General features: G+C 44.3%; 1 protein-coding gene across 2 annotated transcripts; it reads left to right on the top strand.

Annotated features, from left to right (window-relative positions):
* Nucleotides 1-2,188: 2,188 nt before the first annotated feature.
* Nucleotides 2,189-23,601, top strand: GTF3C2 (general transcription factor IIIC subunit 2). 2 transcript variants are annotated; one of them, XM_082672535.1, is made up of 20 exons: nt 2,189-2,321; nt 9,926-10,196; nt 10,360-10,681; nt 11,276-11,561; nt 13,384-13,478; nt 14,282-14,359; nt 14,505-14,603; nt 15,681-15,908; nt 16,083-16,194; nt 16,400-16,508; nt 17,444-17,470; nt 17,804-17,829; nt 18,014-18,143; nt 20,128-20,272; nt 20,380-20,541; nt 20,725-20,812; nt 21,458-21,586; nt 21,881-22,033; nt 22,184-22,291; nt 22,601-23,601. In XM_082672535.1, the coding sequence occupies exons 2-20, from the start codon at nt 9,950-9,952 to the stop codon at nt 22,817-22,819; spliced, it is 2,763 nt and encodes a 920-aa protein (XP_082528661.1). In that variant the 5' UTR covers nt 2,189-2,321; nt 9,926-9,949; the 3' UTR covers nt 22,820-23,601. The 2 variants fall into 2 exon arrangements, with proteins under 2 accessions (XP_082528661.1, XP_082528660.1); XM_082672534.1 differs by lacking the exons at nt 2,189-2,321; nt 17,444-17,470 and having other exon boundaries at nt 9,920-10,196.
* The last annotated feature ends 944 nt before the right edge of the window (nt 23,602-24,545 follow it).

Raw genomic sequence — 24,545 nt, 5'->3', positions numbered from 1 at the left:
ACTTTTATTTAGTGGTTTCATCCACTTTTATTGTTGCCTGAATTATTTCTTTAGAGGATGCAACATGGTGAATTTTTTTTCCTAATTACATCATTCCATACGTACTAGCTAATAATCTTCTATAAAGAACGCCCTCTCATCAGTTACTATTCTGAATTACAGTCCATACTGGAAAGGCAAGATAAATGTTTAATTCTTTCCTTTTAATTGCCAGTTTTCAGGATTGATCACTGGTTACTTCCAGTGGCATACAATGAGAAGTTGTTGCATTTTTGGCTTTCTCTCTATAAAGATTATGATGAATTCATGTTTTTTTACATATTGAGCATACCACTCAATCATCAAAATTAAGCAGAGGTTCAACAGGGTGAGCTCTGTGCTTTAGCTGGTAGCTGGTAGAGATTAGAGGCAGAGAACCAGATCAATTAAAAAGAGATTGCCTATCAATCAAAATCACAAATGCACCTAAACTTTGGTCCAGCAATTCTGCTTCTAGGAACTTAATGCTAGCCATATAGTTGCACATTTGAAGTAGCTTAGATACAGAGTTATTTATAGCAGCATTGTTTATAATAGCAAAAGACTGGAAACCACCTGGATATCCATTAATAATAAGGGCTAATTATTACTACATTCATATAATTACATACTAAGCAATCATAACAAAGAATAAGGAAGGTTTTTATATAGAGAAATGGAATAGTCTCCAAGGTACACTCAAAAGAAGTAAGGTGCAGGACAGTGTGTGTAGTTGCTGTTTGAATTAAAAGGGGGAAAGATTCCCTGGCTGCGGAACTAGATCCCACATGCGCAGCGCGGCCAAAAGGTTAAAAAAAAAAGGTGTGTGTGTGAGGGGGAGATATATATGTATTTGCATGTGTATAAATACAGAAAGTATCTTGGACCTGTAACAAGAAAACTGCCTGGGTGGATGTGGTCTGGGAGGCTGGAGACAGGTGAAAGGTACTCTTCACTTTATATCCTATGTATCTTTTGAATTTGCAGCCATGTGAATGTCTTATCCCCAAAATAAATACAATTATTAGTATAAAAAAGATTTTGCTTTAGGGGAAGTCAAAGATAGTCTAATCTGAGGCAACAGGAATGGAGAAGAGTCAGATTTGTTCATTACAGAAATAAATGCTTGAAAACAATTTTAATAGAAAAATAAATGCTTGAAGTTATCAAGTTGAGAGCTGTTCATCGGACAAGCACTGTAGATACCCCGTATTAGAGGAACTGCAGCCTCGACTGCACCCGATTTTGCACTCTCAGAAAGAAGTCAGTCCTAAGCCACAGCGCAGCCTTAGCTGTCTTTAGGCCACTTAGGGCAAATGGGACGGGAGCCCCCCTTGCTCTAGATTTTAAATCTTAGCTAGCTTCTCCCAAGCTTTTCTTAAATGTTTTGTGTAACCACGGTAATTTAATAGATGAGATTATCTGGGAAGAGAAAGATTGGTTTACTCCACCCTTTCCTGTTTGTTTATACATCCTGAACTCCACACTATTCGGTGTATGGAGACCTGTGAGATTTACACAGCTTTAAATGCCTCAGGAAAGGGCGGAAGTTTGTTACATTCTTTCTCCAGCAGCATCCTACTTCCCAGGGAGGGAGTGGGGCAAGGCCTACGACCAAGGGGTGGGTCCAAGCCCGAGGATCACTTGAGTAGAGCGTCCCCATGCCAGGCTTTTCTACTGCTCTTCCCTTTCACTGTGTTTCCGTCTTGGGTCCATGACTTCACTAGTGGCTGGATCTGCTGGGGGCTGCCCTGAGGGGGAAGCCGGAGTCGTCCCCCGAGGCAAGGATTCCTTTGTCTTCCAGTCTCCGGCTCGACGGCGGGGCTGCAGGTCAATATTCTCACATCGGCCCGTCCCTGCCCGCCACAGGCCGGTAGTCTCGACAGAAAGCCAGGATTCCGCGCTCGGGAGCGACACTCAGGCCTGGGCACTCGCAGTGTCGAGGCTCGAGTAGAAGCCGCGTGGGAACCGGCGGGGCGCGACGACTATCACCGCGCAGGCGTCAGTTCCCTTCGGGACACTGCAATTCCCATAAGGCCGTGCAGCGGCGTCCCCTGCGCCGCTAAGGCCCGGGAGCTGCGCCCGCTGCGACAGGGCTCGGGACGCTCGCCGCACTGCATTATGGGATACATAGTCTACTAGAAAACGTCCTGGGGCACAAACTCCCAACCAAGCCCACGTGTTTACCTTGTACACGGGGGGGGGACGTCAATGAAGAGTAGCTACCAGATTTCGTCATAAAACGGCGACCAGACAGGCGGCGCCATCTTCGAACTTGGACTTCCGGAAGGACTTTGGTGAGGGTGAGTGTACCACAGCGGGATGTGCGGGGCCCCACGATTACTACCCCCCCACCCCACTTCTTTTTCGGTAGCACTAAGATATTGGGAACCAACTCCGGCTCCGCTTTTCCGCCTCTGCACAGCATCGCGACCTCCAGCCCCTGAACTCCTCCGGAAACCGTCGTGGTCCCCACCTCCCTAACCTACGGTGGCAACCGTGCATCCCCCATCTCTGCTCTCCTCGGGTCTCGCCTTCTTTCCCCACGCGGTGTCTGTAACACCTCGTCCTGTGTCCCGGCCGCCGCGCTGCCTACATTGCAACCCTCGGACTCTGCGAACCTACCGTAGTTCTCAGCCTTACGAAACTCAGGGCTCGCTTCCCGAACAGGCTAGTGGTGAAAGCTACCCGACGCCCAGGACTGAGAAAGGGCAGGCGGTCACCTCTAGAGAGGTAGCGGGTCGGTCTTTTCATTCTGCTGTTTTCCAGCCTCTTCCTCGGTGAGGCTCTTCTAACCCTGGGGGTTGTGCCCCGCGCGCTGCAACCTCATTGGCGCAGCCAGGGGCCAGTTATGTTTCCCAATCTAGTCCTTTTATCCCGCAGCAACTTGGCTTTCTGTTGGGGAAGGCAGAGGTGGTGACTTCAGCTTCACCCGTGGTAACTCACTTTGTTAGAGGGGTGCAGGGTATGGCCAAGGCTTATAGTCCCAGGGGCATATTGTTACACAAATCTGTCATTCCTGTACCTTCGTCTCTTTTGGCCACCCCTTCTTATCAACTGTAGTATTGTTTTCTTAGTAATTTTCTTTAAATTGATTTAATTTTAAGATTTAAGTGCTTTAGTCTTGATCTAAACAATGTAGATGAAACCATGGGTTTCATGGACTAGTTGTAGTTTTCTTTTTATATATACAAGTTAAAATAAAAACACAATTAGTCAAATAAAATCGTTCATTTTTGTATCTCAGAAATCATCTTGCATACCACCAGTTGTACCATAGGAACACTTTGGGAGACAATGTATTAGACCAAACAGTGTGTGTAAAGTAACTCCATACTTGAGGAGCAGTGTTATCTAATCATTTTCCACATCTGGGGAGATCAGGCTGGCAGCCTTGGAGCAGCATGGGAACCAGACAAGTTGGGGTGCCGATGCAAAATTTCATAAACTCTGGTACACATTTACTAAACATCCTTTACTTGTGTCCAGGATTTGCATTGTGTAGTCAAAAATAGAAATTAACCACCAATGCCATGCCTTCTATGAGAAGTGAATCCTTTTAGAGATTTTTGTACCTTGAGAAGGTTGTTCAATCAACAAAGGTTAATTATTGTGCTTACCACGTACCAGGTTCTAGATACAATAGTGAGTCAGATAGACAAGAGCCCTATCTCATGAAACTTTTAAGGAAGATAGATATGGAATAAGTAAATACCCGTATCTCTTATGATAAGAAAATTCCAGATGGGCTAAAGAGCTACATGTAAAATCCAAAACTAGAAAAATTATTAGAAGAAAATAAAAGAAGATATCTTATATTCTGATATTATATCAGTGGGGTAGGAAATGCCTTTTTAAGACACAAACAGGGGAATTCCCTGGTGGTCCAGTGGTTAGGACTCTGCACTTCCACGGCAGGGGGTACGGGTTCGATCCCTGGTCAGGGAACTAAGATCCCCGCATCATGCAACATGGCCAAAAAAAAAAGACACAAACAGAAGCCAGAAAAGAGAAGACTGAGAAATTTAACTCATAAAATTTAACTTCAGTTTAGCAAGAAACATAAGCAAAGTTTTTTTAAAAGGTAGATACAGAGAGAAAATATTTGCAACATAAATAACTGCACAGATAAATAAGGAATGATCAATTTGTCCTGTAGAAATATGGGCAAATTATGTGTATCGGCAATTCATAAAAGACAGATGTCCAACATATAAAAAGTTGCTAATCTCAATTATTACCAGGACAATGCAAATAAATACAGTAGGGAAGAATTCTTTCACTCATCAGACTGGCAAAAATCAAAGATTGACAAGGGGTGGTAAAATGGGTATACCCATTTTTACAGTTAGTAAGAGTATAAATTGCTTTTCATCTTGGTGACCTGTTTGGCAGTATCTATTAAATTTTGAAATGTGTATACCCTTTAACCCAGTACAGTAATTCCACTTCAGATGATTATTCTAGAAAAATAATTTCTCATTAATGAAGAGATCTATACTAGAATATTCACTGCAGTATTATTTGTAATAGTATTATAATCCAATTGTCCATTAAATGGGAAATACCCAAATAAACTATAATCCTATGGAACACCATATAGTAACTAAGAAGAATGAAAAAGATGTATGTGGAAAAATGATATGGAAAAATCTTTAAGACATGTAGAAATTCTCTTAACTGATTCCATTTAACTAGCTCCCTCTGTTAACTGACATTTTCCATTTCCTGCATAAAGCATACTTTACTGATGCCCATAGCACACTGAATTCTCGAAGCCTGTAGATTTTTTTCCTATAGGCCCGGTCACTCTAAGTAGTTGAACTGAATGCTTGCCAAGAGTCATTGTATTGGTTCGAACATTTTTAATATAAGTTGATTTGTCACTATGTTTATATAATTGTGACATATATTTAAATTTTAAGGAAATTTGAGTATGTAAGAGTTACTGTTTCTATTAAAAGTAAGTTGAAACATGGCAGATATACAGGTGTTTTATTGTTGTTCTTTATATTCTACACTTATTTATAAGTATTTTGTATCAACTAAAGATTTTATAAAAACAATTCTAAAAAAGAAAAGAAAGCAAACTAAACTGAATACTTTGGAGAGACAAAAGTGAGTTTGCAAACAAGCAAAAAAGCTACCAAACAGGTGTAAGACACCTGTAAAAGACAGGAAATTTTGTAAACATCTGGAAGGTTACTGGACTTGAATTACTTCTCAAGAAAAGAGAATGTTTCAAGAAACAAGTGGTAAGGAGCCTTGGTGCTGCTGAGAGGTCAAGTTAAATGAGACTGAGAAGAGTATTGGACTAATTGACACAACAGTTATGGATCACTTTAGCTTCAGTGATGAGTTGAGGGCAATCTCCTAGTTAGGATGCAGCAGGGTGATTAAAACGTCAAGGGCAGACAGCTCTTAAAGTTTGACTGTGAGGGGCAGGAGGATATTAGTTGGAGAACTGGGTTTGAAGGATAGTTGTATTTGTGTTAAGATGAAAATTAAAAAATAGTTAAATGTTTATTTTTTAAATTTTATATTATTTATTTATTTTGGGGAGGCACATATTTTATTTATTTTGGCGGGAGTGGGGGGTGGCGCACCATACAGCATGCGGGTTCTTAGTTCCTCCACTAGGGATTGAACCCGTGTCCCCTGCGGTGGAAGCGCAGAGCCCTAACCACTGTACCACTAGGGAATTCCCGTTAAATTCTGTTTAGAAGGAGCCAATGGAAAGGAAAAGGATAAACATCTTCATTTTCTTTCGGTGGGGCAGGAGGGGGCATGGGACTAGAACACAAGTGGAAAGTTTGGCTTTGGAAAGTGGATGAGGGGCTCAGAGGCAGGGAGTGTTAGGTTATCTGACAAGAAATTGAAGTATGGTTTTTGATTGTTTAAGAAATCTGAGGCTAAGTTATCTGCTGAGGACTAGGGTATCAGACGTTGGAGGAGAGAGGGTATGGGAGCTGATTAGAGAGAACGTGTGCTCAACTAATGCTCAACTAGAACGCTAGTGCTCAACTAGCTTACATGCTCCCATGGAGAAGATGGGTGATTGGTTCATCCAGGCTTGAATTTTGCCGGGCCTGTGGAACAAAAAGACAAAAAGAAAGGAAGTTTGTAATATCAACAAGAGTCTGATTAAAATAAAGAAGTCTAAACTAGATGGTTTGTGGCTGACATAGGGAGAAATTGGAGAGATCAGTGGATTAATTAATGTGGTTAAAGAATAGATATAGTGATAGTAGTTGAGCAGTCTAGCTGTAACGATGGGAGGTTGTGATCAGATATTGGGTGTCTTAGTGATTTTAGAGGTTAAAAGGTTTTATATGCTGACAAGGTTCAGGTGTGACAGTGGAGTGACTAGCAGTGATTTAGCTGAACTTTACGAGCTTGGAAGGAACAAGGTTTTTACAAGATGGGGAGGACTATTGGTCAAGAATTGACACTGGAGAGGAATTGAGAAAATACTGATCCTACTTTCTACCCTGGGGTAAGTGGGATGTGAGAGAATGAGCACCCTCCATCTGAGAGCCTGGAAAGCTAGAAATTTCATTTCCTGGAATTTTTCCATCCAAGATTCTGAATATGATTTAGGCCTTGCCAATCAAATGTGCTCTTGAGGAACTCAAATTTGGACTTGAGTTTAGAGAGGAGGCAGGCCAGAAGGCATGCATTTTGCTGTTGCAGATAGTGGCAGTGATACGGCTCTGGATCTGGGAGCCAGAGAAGAGTCTTCCTCAGTTGGTCACTTTCTGATTATTGCAGAAGCAGCTTATTTATGGAGCCATCAGCTATGGCAGGGGCTTCTTGATTCAGCTGCTGGCTCCCCACCATGGCAGAGAAGAAGCCATGTGGTTCTTGAACCAGCAGCTGTAAACAACTTCTCAATTTGACAAGTACTTGTTCCTAAACGTTTTTTCCCCAACCCTTCCAGTGATCCTCTATGCAGGTGGTTTTCAAACTTGAGTATGCAGCAGAATCACCTGAAAGTCTTGCTGTAACATGAAGTGCTGGCCCCATCCCAGAGTTTCTGATTCAGTAGGTCTGGGGTAGGACTGGAAGTTTGCACTTAACTGACTTCCAAGTGATGTGCTAGTTTTGGGACCACCCTTTGAGAACCACTGATGTGAACCATTTAATACCCTGTAATAAATTCCTTTTATTTATCTTGTTTCTGTCACCTTTGTGTTGTTTTTTTTTTTCTTTTCTCTTTGTGTGTGTGTGTGCTTCCATTATTTTTAATGATCTTTTATTATGTGGTCTTTTAAAAAATTCCTTCCGTTTCTTAGCCCTATTGGGTATTTTGGAAGCAATATAGTATACTGTTTTTAGTTCTATTAAACATCTAAATGGTATTAGTAGGGAGTTCCCTGGTGGCCTAGTTGTTAGGATTCCAGGTTTTCACTGCCGTGGCTAGGGTTCAATCCCTTGTCCAGGAACTGAGATCCCGTAAGCCACACGGTGCAACCCCCCCAAAAAAAATGGTATTAGTAAATCTATATTTTTCAATTTGTCAGCCTTAGAAGCAAAATTAAGAACAACTTCTTTTGCCCCAATCTACTACAATCAGAATATTGGTATTTTTACATTGTGGGACATTGAAATTTTTAATTTATAATCTGTTTTATACCTGTAGTTACCACAGTTAATGATGTGTCACTGGGTTAAATCCTTACTGCCAGCCTTTTAATAACACAACTTCTCCATTAGCAAGTTCTTTATATTGATTTATCTTTCATTGGCTAAATTAGGTCTTCAAGTGTATTTTTTTAGAAACTTGCATATTTAGAATGTCATCCCATTACCTTTACATGAATGACAGTTAAGTAAAGAATTCTCTTGATCCTTTTAATGTTTCTTTATCTTCTGGCATCAAATGTTTCTGAGAACTCTGAGGCTGACCTGATTTTTTTTTCTCTCTCTTTGTAGGAGAAATTTAGTATCTTCACTTGTATTTCTTGGTCTTAATGAGTATTTATTGATTTTTGTCTTCCTTTTGCACCATAAGCCCGCTTGATCTATAGACTGAGATCTTCCTTTATGTTAGGAAAGTACACATTTCTAGTTTTCATTTCAGGAAATTTTCTTTTGTTAGGTCTTTGAACATGTTTTTTTTCTGTTCCCATTTTTCTTCTCTCTTCTTCAGGAACATCAGGAACATCAGCCAACATCATATGTTGGCTTTCCACTTTCTCTTTTCATCCATATCATCTTCTCACTAATCACTTTTATCTCTTTACAACCTGTGTGGTTTTTTTCAAACATGTCTTTCATATCACTGATTGTCTTTTCAGTAGTATGTATAGTTTCAGCATTTTGCTTCTCTGGTTTTCATTTCTTTGATTTTATTCTTTTACTCAGTTTCTTTCCTTATAACTGCCAGCTCATTTTTTTTTTTTGCCTTGCCATTGTTTTATTTCTTCTTTGGTCTCTTAAATCTTGGATTCCACAGTCTCTTTGGCTTTTTTGAAAGAATAGAAGCTTTTGCTGGAAAATTTCTTGTTTTCTGGAGACTTTCTTTGAAAGGGTACTTTTCACCTTTTTCATTTGTGTCCTTTATATTCTTTCCATAGTAACTATGCATAGGTCCCATTGGATCCTTTTTGCTTATTACTAATTTTGAATGGAGTAGTTCTCTCAGGGTTTGCTGTTTACCAGAGAACAATGTAGGTGGATTCTCATTGACCTCAATTTACCTTGATAGTGTTATACTATATCCCTAGCATATGATGTTATAATGTATCCTTAGCACCTGAGTTAAAGAGTTGGCTATTGTTATAGTTTATAATGATAGACTGTAGCTTCCTCAAGAGAGACAGTTGGAAACTTTAATTTGTATGATATTTCTTGTGGTATTTGTATTAGCACACTTTTCCACTGAGGCTGATGAGTTCTTTATCCTTAAGACATATATAGACCTATGGAGGGGTTCTTCCTGGGATCTGAGCTATTTCTTCCCTTTTGTTACAGACAAGTAGGTTATTCTGGCCAGAAACTGGGCCCTTGCAGAGTTCTGTGTTGCTCAGGTTTTTGGGTTGGTAGTCAGTGTTGTTTATCTCTGTCAGTTTACTTTGGTCCATGGTTGCACAGCTGGTTTCCTGGGTTTGAAGAAAATGAAGATTCATGACCATTTTTTAGTCTATTCTTCAGTGTGGAAATGGTCTCTTAATGTAGTAGGATGTTCCTTAATTGTCTCATAGGCTACCACCTCCCCCATCCAGCTGAAAGATTGCTAGCAGGACACTAGAGAATTACTTATTCTTAAATAAATCTGTACCTTGACTAATATTCACGAAGATGGATGTCAGATCTAGTCATCCTGTCCTCCTTCAATTTGATGTAAACTTTATAGTATCTGGCAGCTATTCGTTATAGTCTATTCTAGAAACTTGCGGCCCTTTCCTACATTCATAACAGGTGATTTTCTCTCTCTCTCTCTCTCTCTCTTTTTTTTTTTTTTTTTGAGGGGGAGGGGATGATTCATTTCATTGGGTTTCAGGGAGAGGAGTTAAATAATTGTTCACTCACTTTAAATCATCTAAATAAAGCACTTAGTACAATACTTGGCACATAGTAAGCATTTAATAAATGGTAGCTTTATTATTGCTTGTTTGTCTATTGTCAGCTCCACTAACATGTGAGTTCCGTGAGGTCAGGGACCTTGTCTGTCTTGCTTATTGTCATGTTACCAGTTCCTAGAATGGTGCCTGACATATAGAATATGCTTAGTAATTATTGCTGAATGAATGAATGATCAGAGAGCTTGGATTTCTGGTTGGTGGGGAAGGTGGGGGGAGGTTGGAGAAATGGTTGTGAGAAGAGAAAGACAGGAAAGTAGAAAAATCTGAGCCAGTGCAAATAGCTTTTAGCTTCTACTCACTTGTATGTCTCTTATATGCAGGCGCAGCCATTTTAGGGGGTGCTGATGGATCCCTACGGGGTCGGCTGTGTTGCTCTGGAGGAGGCCGGCCCCGTGGGGAACATGACTGTGGTAGACTCTCCTGGACAAGAGGTGCTAAAACAGCTTGATGTCAAGGCCTCTTCAGAAACAACCAGTGTGGAGGCTTCCATAGAGACATCATTATCTACCCCTTTGCCTGGATTTGAGGATTCTCTTGATGAGAGGAGGCTCCCTCCAGAACAGGAAACCCTCTCCAGACTGGAACAGCAAGGTATGTCCCTTGACCTTTCAGCTTTTTATCTCCCCATGCTCAGCTTAAGATGAACGAGAGCAGGTTGAGCTCATAGGACCTTACAAACTTGGGTATGATGTAATCTGTTCCAAAGAGGCTTGAGCTCTGGTCCCATCTCACAGACCCATATTCTTCTCTACAGATCTTTCTTCAGAGATGTCAAAGGTCCCAAAGCCTAGGGCCTCAAAGCCTGGCCCGAAGAGAGGTGGTAGGACACGGAAAGGCCCCAAAAGGCCCCAGCAGCCTAATTCTCCATCAGCCCCTCGGGTTCCTGGTCTCTTAGATCAGTCCAACCCTCTGTCCACCCCCATGCCTAAGAAACGAGGTCGAAAGTCCAAGGCAGATCTGCTACTGCTGAAGTTGTCAAAAGGCCTAGATCAGCCAGAGTCTCCACATCCAAAGAGGCCCCCTGAGGACTTTGAGACCCCTCCTGGGGAACGACCCCGCCGAAGGGCTGCCCAAGTGTAAGGATTTCGGGGCACAGCTTGGTGGAGGGGGGCTGGGTGAAGGGATGAGGGTGGGGCAGATGCTGGAGAGATGAGTGGACTGTGATGAGGTGTCAGGTAAGCAGGGGTGGTGTCTGGGTTCTGGGGACTTGAGCAATCTTCTAACTCTTACCACAGCAATTTTATCTGTGGTTAAATTTGTCTATCTGGGAGGTTCCTTTCTGTACCTCATATCCTATCGCATTTTTCACAGTGTCCTCCAAATCTTCATTGCAATTTTACTGCCCAATATGTGTCAGTATATATGTGCCCTTCCATTCTTTCCCTTTGCCCTCAATGATCTTTGACTGTGGTAGAGTGAAAAGTGCTTTGGACTTGGAGTCAGAAGAACTGGGTTCAGATTCCACATATGTGATCTGAATCATCTTGGCCAAGTCACTTAACTTTCCTGGATTTCTCTTTCTACATCTATCAAAGGGGAAGGGAAATTAATAGCCACTTCGCATGGTCACTGGGAGGATCTAGTGAGATAAGAATCAGCCAAGTGTCGGGCACAGTGGGCTCTCGGTTAAGTGTCTGTGAGTGTTGCTCTGACTCTGCCCTATCCTACAGGGCACTTCTGTATCTTCAGGAACTGGCTGAAGAGCTCTCAACAGCCCTGCCTGCTCCAGTATCCTGTCCTGAGAGCCCCAAGGTGAGCAGCCCCACCAAACCCAAGAAGAACCAGCAGCAGGCAGCCTGTCATTATGGAGAAGAAGAGGATGACACCGCACGGGACGAAGACTTCGTTCTCCAGGTTGAGGCTGAAGATGGAGAAGAAAGTGAGGCCCCAAGCGAGAGCTCGTCTGACCCCGAGCCTACAGTGCCCCGAAGCACCGCACGAGCATCCACTTCAGGGGTAACCTGAATAGACGGAGTGAATGGGGATAGCAGGATTATTAGGGGGTCAGCAGGACGCCTAGAAGGGAAGCTTTGGCCTAGTAACTAGGATGGCCAAAACAGGTAAAAGGAAAAAAGAGCAACTTCAAACACAGTTGAGATTGTAGGGGCTGCGGGTGTAACTAAACAAGATTATTCGTTCATATGTTGAGCATCTACTCTATGCTAGGAAACACAAGCATGAATAAGACAAGGTCTTGCTTTACAAAGCTCACAGTGTAATAAGTGCTGCATCAGGAGTGAACAATCTGCTTTAGGCGTATAGAGGAAGGATGATTAACTGCTTGGACTTCATGGAGAAATGATACTTGAGCTAGGTCTTGAAAGGAATAGAAGTTTGCCAGAGGGGATGGTTTTCCCAGAAATTGGTTGTGGCTGCAGCATAGGGCCTGGGGTAAAGTGGTGGGGAAGATTAAACTAGAGAAGATGAAAGGACTAAAACTGATAGGAGCCAACAAAGGGCGTGTGTGTGTGTGTGTGTGTGTGTGTGTGTGTGTGTGTTATGGTAAAGTAGATAAAACAAAATTTATCATTTTAAAATGTATAATTCATTGGCATTCAGTGCATTCACAATGTAGTGTAACCATCACCACTATCCATTTCCAAAACTTTTGTCATCCCAAACAGAAACTCTATACAACAGAGGTTTTTAGGTAGAAAAATAACATGATCAGTTAGGAAAATATATTAATTTGCAGTTGACAATAAAGAAGACAGCTTCAGTTCTCTAGTGCTCCAGAGTTAGTGAGGGCCTAAATTAAGCAGTGAAGGAAGAGAAGACGGGGAGGCAGATAAAAGAGATATATAAGAGAATTAATAGCAGTTGGGAATTGAAGGAGTAAGAGTTTCCAGCTTTGATGGTGCTCTCATACACTGAACCTGGGCACACAGAAAGAGTGGGGGACTCAGGACGGGGGAAGGTGGGCAGGCGAGGTGATGAGTTTACTTTCTGACATGTCGAGTTGGAGGTGCTGGTAGATCAAGGGCCATCCTTCTGGAGATGTCTCTTTGCCAGTCAGATATATGGGACCAGTGCCTTACTTCTCCCAGATGCAACATTTAAGGGAGCACCAAAACCCCCAGTAATCAAGATAAATATCTCGATGCAACATTTTAAAAATCAAAATTAATGCAACAAATCTGTAGTGAAGAAAATATCAAAAATTTAAATAAAGATAGAAACCATATAATTGATTTTCCCTTTTGCCTCAGGCTCTAATACGGCTCAGCACCACACTGAGTCTAGAATTTGTAGAAAAGTTGAGACTGAGTAACGTTTACATTTACTAAGATGCAGCCTTGATAATCAGGCATTAAAATGGTGGTCAAAGCCATGAGACATAGGATGAAATTACCAGGAGTACGTGTATTGAGGGCTGAGGAGACAGAGGGCCTCTAGGAAATACCGTCACTGACCAAATGGATCAGAGGAGGGAAAGCCTGCGAAGGAGACGTGGGAGGAATAAGGAGAGAGAGACTACCCCATAGGGCAGGAGTTTCAAGAAGCAAAAGGAGTCCTCTGAATCAGGTGCCATGGAGACATGCCAAGGATGATGAACAGAAAACAGAGAGCAGGTTTTGCGGTTTTGATGGAGGAATAAGAGCAGAAGATGAAGAAGTCATTGTAATGGTTGAGATACAAATCTTTTAAGATGCTGATAGGTAAAAGGTTGGAGAGGAAGTAATGCCAAGAAAAGTAAAAGTTGGGAAAGCGGTCTCCTGGGGACTTTCTCCAGCTTATGAGATTCTCTCCCTTACACTCTCTTCAATTTGATCCTCAGAAGCAGAAGCCACACTGCCGGGGAGTGGCTCCCAATGGTTTACCAAATCACATCATGGCTCCTGTTTGGAAGTGCCTTCATCTCACCAAGGACCTGTGAGGCTTGGGGAACGGGGGCTGAGGATGAAAGGGTGGTGGAGGAGTGCAAAGGACTATCTAGCAGTGGGGCTATGGGAAGGGCGCAAGGCACTTGCAGCGTAGAACACTGTGAAGACATTCATAACTAAAAGGCACTGCTCCAAAGGCAAGAGCTCTTTTTTTTTAAATTTTTATTTTATTTTATTTTTTGGTTGCATTGGGTCTTCGTTGCTGTGCGGGCTTTCTCTAGTTGTGGCGAGCGGGGGCTACTCTTCGTTGCGGTGCGCAGGCTTCTCTTGCGGTGGCTCCTCTTGTTGTGGAGCACGGGCTCTAGGCATGTGGGCTTCAGTAGTTGGGGCATGCGGGCTCATTAGTTGGGGCTCGTGGGCTCTAGAGCGTAGGCTCAGTAGTTGTGGCACGTGGGCTTTGTTGCTTTGCGGCATGTGAGATCTTCCCGGGCCAGGGATCGAACTCATGTCCCCTGCATTGGCAGGTGGATTCTTAACCACTGCGCCACGAAGGAAGTCCAAGGCGAGAGCCCTTGAGCTGTGCTGTCCAATATGGTAGCTACTAGCTGCATGAAGCCATTTAAATTTCATTTTCAATTAACTACATATAATTAAAAGTCCAGTTTCTCAGTTGCACTAGGCACATTTCAAGTGCCCAGTATCTACTTGCAGCTGGCGGCTAGCGTGTTACACAGCACAGATGATAGATCGCTCCCATCACTGGGAGCTGCTGTTGGGCAGTGCTGCTTCTGTTGGGCAGCGCTGCTCTAGAATTTCTCTCTTCCTTCATTCATGATGCTTCTGTTTCTCCAGCCGAGAACAGAAGCATTCATACTGGGAGTTTGCAGAATGGATTCCTTTAGCCTGGAAGTGGCAATTGTTATCTGAACTGTAAGTTGAAGAAACATCTTTGAAATCTAGGAGGGGTGACACCACTGGAGACAGAAGGGTAACAGAGGACTCTAGATTTATAATGGGAATCCCAGGATGGATGAAACTCTTCCAAACTTAGGCTATTCCCTTTGCCCTCCCCCAGTGAGGCAGCTCACTACCTGCCCCAGGAGGAGAAGTCGCCACTGTTTTCTGTACAACGTGAAGGACTTCCTGAAGATGGCACACTCTACCGAATAAACAGGTGACGATTGCACCTCTTTTTCTGATTCTGGGAGACAGGAAAATGAAAAATGATTGTTGAAAGGGATGATAGGTTGGCCCTGTTCTTCCCTTAATGCTGGTCCAATAGGTCCCAAGGGTAGGAGTGCTGGCTAGATCTGGTCAGCCCCCTCGAATGTGCAGTGCTTATCGCTGCTGGCCAGACTGAGGGAGCCTAGGGAGGTTTAGGGTAAAACCAGTTTTCAAGGTCACATCTACTCCGATAGACCTAGACAAACTGGCCCTAGAGAGAACACTGTAGTAAACCGGAATGCACAACCTGTCATCTTTGAAGGAAAGCCTAGGACTAGACAGACTTTGGGAAGGAAAGGAGGAAGATACAGATGGTGGCCAGGACTGGTTTCACTTGTGGACTGTGACTGGTGTTCTGGTGCTTGCTTAAGTCAGTTCACAGGAGCTCCAGGTGGAGCTCCCATTCTGTTCGCATTACTTTTTTTTTTTTCTTTTTTAAGAGCAGTTTTAGGTTCACAGCAAAATTGAGAGGGTTTTTCCCATATACTCCCTGCCCCCCACATGCACAGCCTCCCCCATTATCAACATCCCTCACCAGAGTGGCACATTTGTTACAGTTGATGAACCTACACTGACACATCATAATAGCTCAAAGTCCATAGTTTACCTTTGGGTGCACTCTTAGTGTTGTACGTTGTGTGGGCTTGGGCAAATGTATAATGACATGTATCCATCGATGTGGTATCATGCAGAGTATTTTCACTGCCCTGAAGATACTCAGTTCTGCCTATTCATCCTCCACCTCCCCCACATCTGGTTATCACTGATCATTTTACTATCTCCATAGTTTTACCTTTTCCAGAATATCTTACAGTTGGAATCATACAGTATATAGCCTTCTTTCACTTAGTAATGTGCATTTAAGGTTCCTCCATGTCTTTTCATGGCTTGATGGCTCATTTCTTTTTAGTGTGAAATAATATTCCATTGTCTGGGTGTATTACAGTTTATTTATCCATTCATCTACTGAAGTCCTTACTACCTTTTATTAACTCCTTTTTTCATCCCATCTTTGACTTTTCTCTAGATTTAGCTCTATCACAGCACACCCAGAGCGCTGGGATGTGTCTTTCTTTACGGGGGGACCGCTGTGGGCTCTGGACTGGTGCCCAGTGCCAGAGGGGGCAGCAGCCTCGCAGTATGTGGCTCTTTTCTCCAGTCCTGACATGAATGAGACACACCCACTGAGCCAGCTTTATTCGGGCCCTGGGCTGCTCCAGCTCTGGGACCTTGGGACCTTGCAGCAAGAAAGCTGGTGAGGTGGGGCTGGGACACTGCCATTGGAGGGTGGTTGAGGAGGAGAGAAGGATGGGGCTGGGCAGGGGAAGGGGGCAAGGCTCGGATTGGGTTGAGACAAGGGGAGCGCAGGCTCTGGCAGCTCCAGGCCCCTCCTTCCCACCCATTCTCCCCACATGCTTTCTCTCCTCAGTCCTGGCAACAGAGCCCACTTTGTCTATGGGATTGCTTGTGACCACGGCTGCATCTGGGACCTCAAGTTCTGCCCCAGTGGAGCGTGGGAACTTCCAGGCACCCCTCGGAAGGTACCTTCCAGTTGATTGTGGGATGGCCCTAGGACTCAGAGCCAGGACCAAGGGGCTGGCTCTGGGAGGGAGGGAGGTTAGAGAGTGGTGGGTGGAGTTTTTCCAGCAACTCCATATCATATTTTCAGGGACCAGAACCTGAAAAGTTTTCTGAGAGGTGCCTGAAGGCAGCAAGCCTCAGTGCAGATCTGGTCTCACCCTCTAGGCTCCTCTCTTGCCCCGGTTGGGTCTCCTGGCTCTTGCCTGCTCAGATGGGAAGGTGCTGCTGTTCAGTCTGCCCCATCCCGAGGCCCTGCTGGCTCAGCAGCCCCTAGGTGAGTAGCACAGCAAGGAGAATGGGGCTGCTGGATTTGTGGCCACAGCTTAGCAGGGCCTGTCTGTCTCCCCTGAAACTCCTCCAGGCCCAGTCTCTCCAGTACAAAGCCTTACCGAGTCACTCCTCCCATTCTGACTTCACACGTGTTGTTCTTGACCTCTCTCTTTGGCAGCCTGCACGCAGTCCTCTCTTTTGCAGTCTTGTAACTGCCCTCTTTCAGCACATTACCTTTTATCTCCCCGCCTTCCTTGCTCTCCTGTGCTCTCAGGTCTTCCCCCTCTTGCTACCACAGTTAATTGGCTGTGTAAAGAGCTGCTGAAGGCTGAGGATTGCGCCTGGGGCTTGTCTCCCCCGCCATATTCCTCTTCCTCCCCAGATCCTGTCCTCCACCTCTCCTGCCCTCACCACCACACATACACGTAAACACACTCTCTTTGTTGTGAAGAGAGAGAGAGAATATAGAGTTCTCCCTCTATATTCACCTTTGTGAAGGTGAACACAAAGAGGAAGGGGCAGGAAATGCAGCTCCTATTTGGTTGAATTTATTTGTTTTTCAACAGCACTGAGTAATTAAAGAAGAGGGCACCTAGGTTTGAACCCTGAGAAATCCCGTGTTCGGTGGTCTGGTGTTAGGAGTTGGCTGAGGAGGGAGTGGGAGGTGAGGAAGTGAAGACAGAAATGTATAGACAATTCTTTCAGAAGTTTGGCTGTGAAGGGGATCATATAAATGAGGGCGGTGGCTGGAGGTGAAAAAGGGGTAAAGGTGTACTTCCCTGGTAGTCCAGTGGTTAAGACTCCGTGCTTCCAGTGCAGGGGCGTGGGTTCAATCCCTGGTCAGGGAACTGAGATCCCACGTGCTGCGTGGCGCGGCCAAAAAAAAAAAAAAAAAGAATAATGGGTAAAGGAGGGTTTTGGTTTGTTCATTTGATTTAGGTAGAAGACAAGAGTGCCTGTTTACATGTGAGTATGAGAGTGACCCAATAGGGAGAGAGAAAGTGGACAGGGCAGGAGAAGGGGAGGGTAACCAAATGAGCCACGCTCTGGAAAAGGAGGGGATGAGAAGAGAGCCGAGTGGAGGGGTTAGCCATTCTGATAGGAGGAAGGGCACTATCATATAGAACAGGAGGAAAGGAGAATCTGGGGGCAGGTTCATACATTTGATGGTAGAGAGAGAAGAGTGTGAGGGAAGGGCATGGCTGAAAGGGCTGGGGGTGCTGGCCTAAGAGCAAGGCCTAATTAGGACCTCAGTCCTCTGGATGCAGAGTGTCAGTTACTGCTCTTCTTCCCTCACAGATGCAGTGAAGCCTGCCATCTATAAGGTGAGTGAGGAACCTGCTACCTTAGCCAAGGCTCCATCTTCTTGAGCCTCCCTTACTGACTCCACAGCGAGTCTCCTTCCACCTGAAAAATCTCCCACCTCCTGCTGGATTAAACAAGGATTGGAGCCTTTGTTCCAAACAGTAGTTATCCCTAACCCTAGCCTTGTCTCTCCTGTCCCTGCAGGTCCAATGTGTGGCAACCCTTCAGGTGGGGTCTATGCAAGCATCAGACCCCTCTGAGTGTGGTCAGTGCCTTAGCCTGGCTTGGATACCCACCCGGCCCCACCACCACCTGGCTGCTGGATATTATAATGGTGAAAAGCAAAGCAGAGCATAAGGAGCTACCGCTCTTGAAACTTTTATATATGCTTGTTTTTCTGTTGTGGTTTCCTTTTTGATTCAGTGTTCGCCATTATATACTTGTAACTCTTCATGAAGTGTAAAAATACACAAAGAAGAGAAAAAAAGTCACTAGAATTTTTCTACTCAGAAAGAAATAATTGAGTAGATAAACATCATTTCATGCTGCTCTCTATGCATGTATAAAGATAAAAAGATTAGATGGAGAGATAAAGAATTCTGTAAAAATGGGATCATACTCTAGATACTATTTTAAATTAAAAGGTATTAAGTTTAATTATACTTTAACTTTATGGAAGGAAAAGGCAAGTGAAACTGAAAAATTAGCTAAGGTCCCAATAAATGTTCTTTCATCACAGAGAGATTAGTTCCATAAAGATACTTTTAAGATTAAAAAGGAAAAAGGTAAAAAATTATAAATAACATTAAGTAATTGGCGTTATTAGGTTGTTATTGTTTTTAAATGACAGTTTCACTTTTAGACACACCAGCAGACTTTCTGCTAGGGTGATAAGGGAATTAGCACTCGTACACTGCTTCCTGTCATCCTCCTCACAATCTCCTAATTGTGTTTCTTTTGGTGGTCTTGTTCTTACACTGTCAAGGTATGTGATACTCAGTGCTGTTTTGCTATCTTAATTCCCAGAGTTACTTAATCTTAACTCTGTATTGAAAACGATTGCCTGTCTCCACCAGTCCTTTCATCTCGGTCTCCCCCTCCATTGCTGAATTACTTACATTGCTTAGCTGTAATTCACTGTCAAGTTTTTTCAAAAAGGCTCATAGATGCTACATTTCCTGAGTTTATGTATAAAAGGGGTTTTAGCTTCACATGCTTCCCCCAACTTTTTTTTTTAATTAATTAATTTATTTATTTATTGGCTGCGTTGGCTCTTCGTTGCTGTGCGCGGGCTTTCTCTAGTTGCGGCGAGCAGGGGCTACTCTGTTGCGGTGCGCGGGCTTCTCATTGTGGTGGCTTCTCTTATTGTGGAGCACGGGCTCTAGGCATGTGGGCTCAGTAGTTGTGGCTCACGGGCTCTAGAGCACAGGCTCAGTAGTTGTGGCGCATGGGCTTCATTGCTCCGCGGCATGTGGGATCTTCCCAGACCAGGGCTCGAACCCGGGTCCCCTGCGTTGGCAGGCAGATTCTTAACCACTGCGCCGCCAGGGAAGTCCCGGTTCCCCCCACTTTTGTTTATTAAATTCTTATTGTTCTTTAGTTTGTCTTTCACTTTTATCAAAGTTATACTTCTGGTTACTTCGTCCTCTGCCAGCCTGGTCAGGGGTCAGCTTGTTTTGGATCCGCTGAGTTAGTTTCTATTTGTCCATTTGTTTTCTATTCCTCTACATTTTGTTGCTTTTGGCTCCTTGCCTGTTCTCTTTGCCTTAGAGCAGAGTTGGCAAACATTTCTCTTAAGGTTCAGATAGTGAGTATTTTATGCCTTGTGGGTTGTTTGGCCATTGTTGGAACTATTCAGCTCTGCCATTATAAAGTGAAAGCAGCCACAGACCTTAGGTAAGCAAATGGGTGTGGTTGTGTTCCAGTCAAACTTATTTACCGAAATAGGCAGCAAGCTGTATTTGGCCCATGGGCTGTAGTTTGCCAACCCTTGTCCTGGAAGGTTTATGCTTTTTTAAAAATCCCTTTATTTTTATTTAGTAGGGAGTAGAGGACACTGGGTTCATTCAACCTATCTTTCAACTGCAGATCTCAGACTAAGCTATTACTTTTATGTTGATGAGAATTGGAACTAAAAATATCAGGTTGAGTCTTTAAACCGTGGAGGGAATGTTGACTAGCTAATCATGATCTCTATAGCCTTTCATAATGCATCAAGTCTGAGAGTAGACGACATAGACCCTAGGAGCCAGAGAAAGGAATTAGAACAAGAAGGGAGAACCTGGCTCTAATACCTACGCATTCTGTCCCTACCTCAGGCATGGTGGTTTTCTGGAACCTTCCCACGAACTCGCCTCTGCAGCGGATACGGCTCTCTGATGGCTCCTTGAAGCTCTACCCCTTCCAGTGTTTCCTAGCCCATGACCAGGCTGTGCGTACCCTTCAATGGTGCAAAGCTAACAGGTATAGAATAGGAGAGTTGTGGAGGTGGGAGGTGAAGACTGGGACAGGCTGACTCTTCCAGGCTTGTTCAGATTTGATCCTCTCTCTCTTCTCCCATCTTTCCACAGTCATTTCCTAGTCTCTGCAGGGAGTGACCGGAAAATCAAATTCTGGGACCTTCGACGACCTTATGAACCAATAAACTCTATCAAGCGCTTCTTGAGTACAGAGCTGGCCTGGCTGCTCCCTTACAATGGTGTCACTGTGGCCCAGGACAACTGCTATGCCTCGTACGGCAGGATGGAGAGAGGAGGAGCTCTGGGGACAGGCCCTAAGGGTTGGGGTGCACTGTGCCAGATGGTTGTGAGGAGAGGAGGGTTGAGGGTTGTTTCACTGAGAGAGTTTGAATTGTGGGGGAAGAAATGAATCTAACCTTAGAAAAAAGAAGGTTTTCTGTTCTCTTTCTCTTACAGTTATGGACTCTGTGGAATTCATTATATTGATGCTGGTTACCTTGGTTTCAAGGCCTACTTCACTGCTCCTCGAAAAGGCACTGTCTGGGTGAGCCCCTCTCTTCCAAACCTTCATTACACAGGAAAACGGTCCCTTTACTCACCTAGTGGTGGTCAGAAAGAGGCAGTAGTGGGTTTTTTGGTTGGTTGGTTTGTTTTGTTTTAATATTTTTTAATTTGTTTTATTCTTTTTGGCTGCGTAGGGTCTTAGTTGCGACACGCAGGATCTTCACTGAGGCACGCGGGATCTTTTTCGTTGCGACGCGTGGGCTTCTCTCTAGTTGTGGCGTGCGGGTTTTCTCTTCTCTAGTTGTGGTGCGCAGGCTCCAGGGCACATGAGCTCTAGTTGAGGCGCGTGAGCTCAGTAGTTGTGGCGCATGTTGGCTTAGTTGCCCCGCGCCATGTGGGATCTTAGTTCCCTGACCAGAGATCGAACCTGCGTCCCCTGCATTGGAAGGCGGATTCTTTACCACTGGACCACTGGGGAAGTCCCAGAGGCAGTAGTTTTGGATAAAAGGAGAAGATAGGTGTGTGGTAATTGTATCTTCAGGGATATGGGTTATGATAAACTCATATTTGTTTGTGCGAATATGTCTCTCCCCCCTCAGACTGTGAAGTTGTTACCAGTTCACAGAACTGAATAAATATGAGTGAATGAATGAATGAATGAAAAATATCTCTCTCTTCCTATTAGAGTCTTTCAGGATCCGACTGGCTCGGGACAATAGCTGCAGGAGATATATCTGGGGAGCTCATTGCAGCTATATTGCCTGATATGGCACTGAACCCAATAAATGTCAAACGACCTGTAGATCGAAGATTCGTACGTATATGAATATTTAATAGCAGCACTATCTGTTGGGTCCTAATCCACATGACCTCTCAAATTAGTGCTACCAATTAGCAGCAGAGTACAAATTAGTACTAGGTCTCCCAGCCCTGATATTCTCCCTGGAAGTCTTAGAATAGAGGTATACATAATCTCCCCTACGCTCGTGCATCTGAACATATGTTTAAACATACTACTTACAGTCTTTCCTGCTCCAAACCAATTTTCTCTTTTACTTTTATTCAGTCTTCAGTATTATAGAACCTAATCTAACATTCTTCTTTCTAGCCTATATATAAAGCAGATCTGATGCCATATCAGGACAGTCCTGAAGGTCAGGACCACTCTTCTGCGTCATCTGGGGCCCCCAACCCTCCCAAGGCTCGAACTTACGCTGAAACCGTCAACCATCACTACTTGCTCTTTCAAGACACAGATTTGGTAAACTGAGGCCAGGAGAATGGGTGTGGCATTAGAAAAAGTAAAAAACTTGAGTCCTTGTATAGTAGGGAGTCCTAAGGAGTTCCAGCAGAAAGATGCAAAACTAAGAAGCTGCTCTCTTTCTCTCTCCTATTACACCCTCCTCCCCAGAGTTCATTCCACGGTCTGCCCCACAGAGAACCAATGCTGCGCATGCAGGAGGGAGAGGGGCAAACACGGCTCTGCCTGGACCGGCTGCAGCTGGAAGCTATTCATAAGGTAGGAACCTTATCTCTCATCTTCGCCATCCTTCATCTCATTTCCTCCCAACTCTGGGCCTGTGAGCAATGAAATGGGAGATGAAAAGGTAATGGAGACGGTTAAGGCGGGGGAAACAGCTCCGGCACTCTCATCCTCCAGAGCATGATAGACATACCTCATTCATCGTCTTCTCATTCCTACCTCTCACCCCATCGTGGTCCTCCTATCCTTTCAGATTTGTGGTTTTTTTTTTTTTGCTCTTAGAGCTAAGACTCACCCTAAAGCAACAACTGTGAGCATCTCTTTTGTTTTCTATTCTCTTCACAGGTACGATTCAGCCCAAACCTGGACTCCTATGGATGGCTGGTCTCTGGGGGGCAGTCAGGGCTAGTTCGGATCCATTTTGTCCGTGCGCTCACCTGTCCACTGGGCCACCGTATGCAGCTTGAAAGCCGAGCCCACTTCAATGCTATGTTCCAGCCAGCCTCCCCCACTAAAGGGCCTGGCTTCCCTCCAACCAGCCATCGCCTTCTGCCTGGCCCCTAGTCGTGGTCCCCACAGAACACTCAGGATGAAGTCTGCCGAGAACAACTGGCCCCATGCACACAGCCGTAGGAACTGGGGCTTTCCTGGACAGTGATGCTGCCAGGCCTGGACCTTTAGACCTGCCTCCCCAGGACTCCTTAGATCCCTCTTTCCACAGACTTCTTCTGTCATCACGGCCCCCCGCGGGCAAGGGGGTTCTCCCTCCACAAACTCTCAAGTCTCCTCAGCATAAAACTATGACTCACGAGAAACACTCAGGCCTGACCTAGGCTTGGGAGTCAAACTGCTCATATTGAGCATATTGTGAAGTGGGTAAAACTAAGTAAAGGTACTGGGTGTTTTTGAGACCACATGTGAGTGGGTGTTTGGAGAACTGGAAAGGGTATCTGCATGAAGGCTCCTGTCTGACTATATTCCAGGATCCAATATTACTGCCTTCCTAACTTCCTCTTTAGAGTACCCAACACACAGGCCCACAAGGGGGTGATGGTAATTCATTGCACTGAAGCTGCTTATAGTACTTACTTAACTGAGGAACACACCACAGACACCCTGCCAACAGAACAGTGGCTCAGATCTTACTTGCTCCTGCTTATGAATATTCCCAATCACTGGTCATCTGACCCTTCTTGAGCACTCCTAGACAGTCATTTTTTAAAAATCTTCCTTTATATCAAGTCACACAGTATACCTCTATAAATTTTACCATGGGTGTTAGGAAATCTAGTCACTCTTCCCTATGATTGCCCCTCTAAGTATTTAAAAATAGCTATCATGTGTTTCCCAAGTCTTTTCTTCTCTAGATTAAATATCTTAAGTTACTTTAACCATTCTTTTACACGTCATGATTTTTGATCCTTCATTATACTGTCACATTGTTGACTTATTAAACATATTTAGCTACACTATTTCAACTATAGGAGGTATTTCAAACCCAAGCACAGTAGTGTATTATAGCTCATTTTGTTAGAATCCTCTTGTGGGATGTTGCAGACTCACGGTGACTGCAATATTGCCTCTTAAGCAAGGATAGACCCCACAAGGAGAAATAAGCAGACCATAGTCTTGGAATGTAGAAGAGTACAACCTGAGGTTTGGGGCAGGGAGTAGTCAGATGACTTCAGGAAATAGAGAAAAACACATAGCCAGCTCCTATTCAAGGGAGTGGAGATTAGTTCAGTGCCTACCTGGAACAGAACACTTTGACACTGTAGACTGATTGGCCAAATATCTGGGAACAGCTTTCTGCTTCTTCAGGGTAGGGAATTTAGCATTATGTGAGAAAATCTTTTAAGAGGAAAGGAATCAAGTAGTTCAGTTCCTCCCCTGTACAGAAGAGGAAACAGATTTGGAGGCAACCCAGACCATTAGCAGCAGAGAGACAACTCACGTCAATGCAAAGCGGCCAAGTATGCCCCATCCTATTGTGCCAGCTCAGGTTATGCCAGTTTTCTTTTTGAGAGGACTGGTAGGGAAGTGCTTTGCATTGCGGAGGAGCTTTGTTCATTCTACACAACAGCCCTTTGACACTGCCTCAGGAAATCCCACTTTCAGTGGTAGAAAAGATGGGGCCTGGGGACCCATGTCATTGAGGCTGTAGGTTGGTGTTGGCAGCCCTGCTTCTGCTGCTGGGTCTCTGCCCTAATCTCATCCTCCAAAAGAAAAGCAGGAAAATGCTTTCAGCCCTTGCTCTCTTTCTCTGCCATAAGCCCTTTTTGCCCCAGGA

The sequence above is a fragment of the Grampus griseus genome (genome assembly GCF_964374135.1).
Source record: "Grampus griseus genome assembly, chromosome: 15".
In the NCBI taxonomy this organism is placed as follows: Eukaryota; Metazoa; Chordata; class Mammalia; order Artiodactyla; family Delphinidae; genus Grampus; species Grampus griseus.
This window is presented reverse-complemented; position numbering and strand designations above follow the sequence as displayed.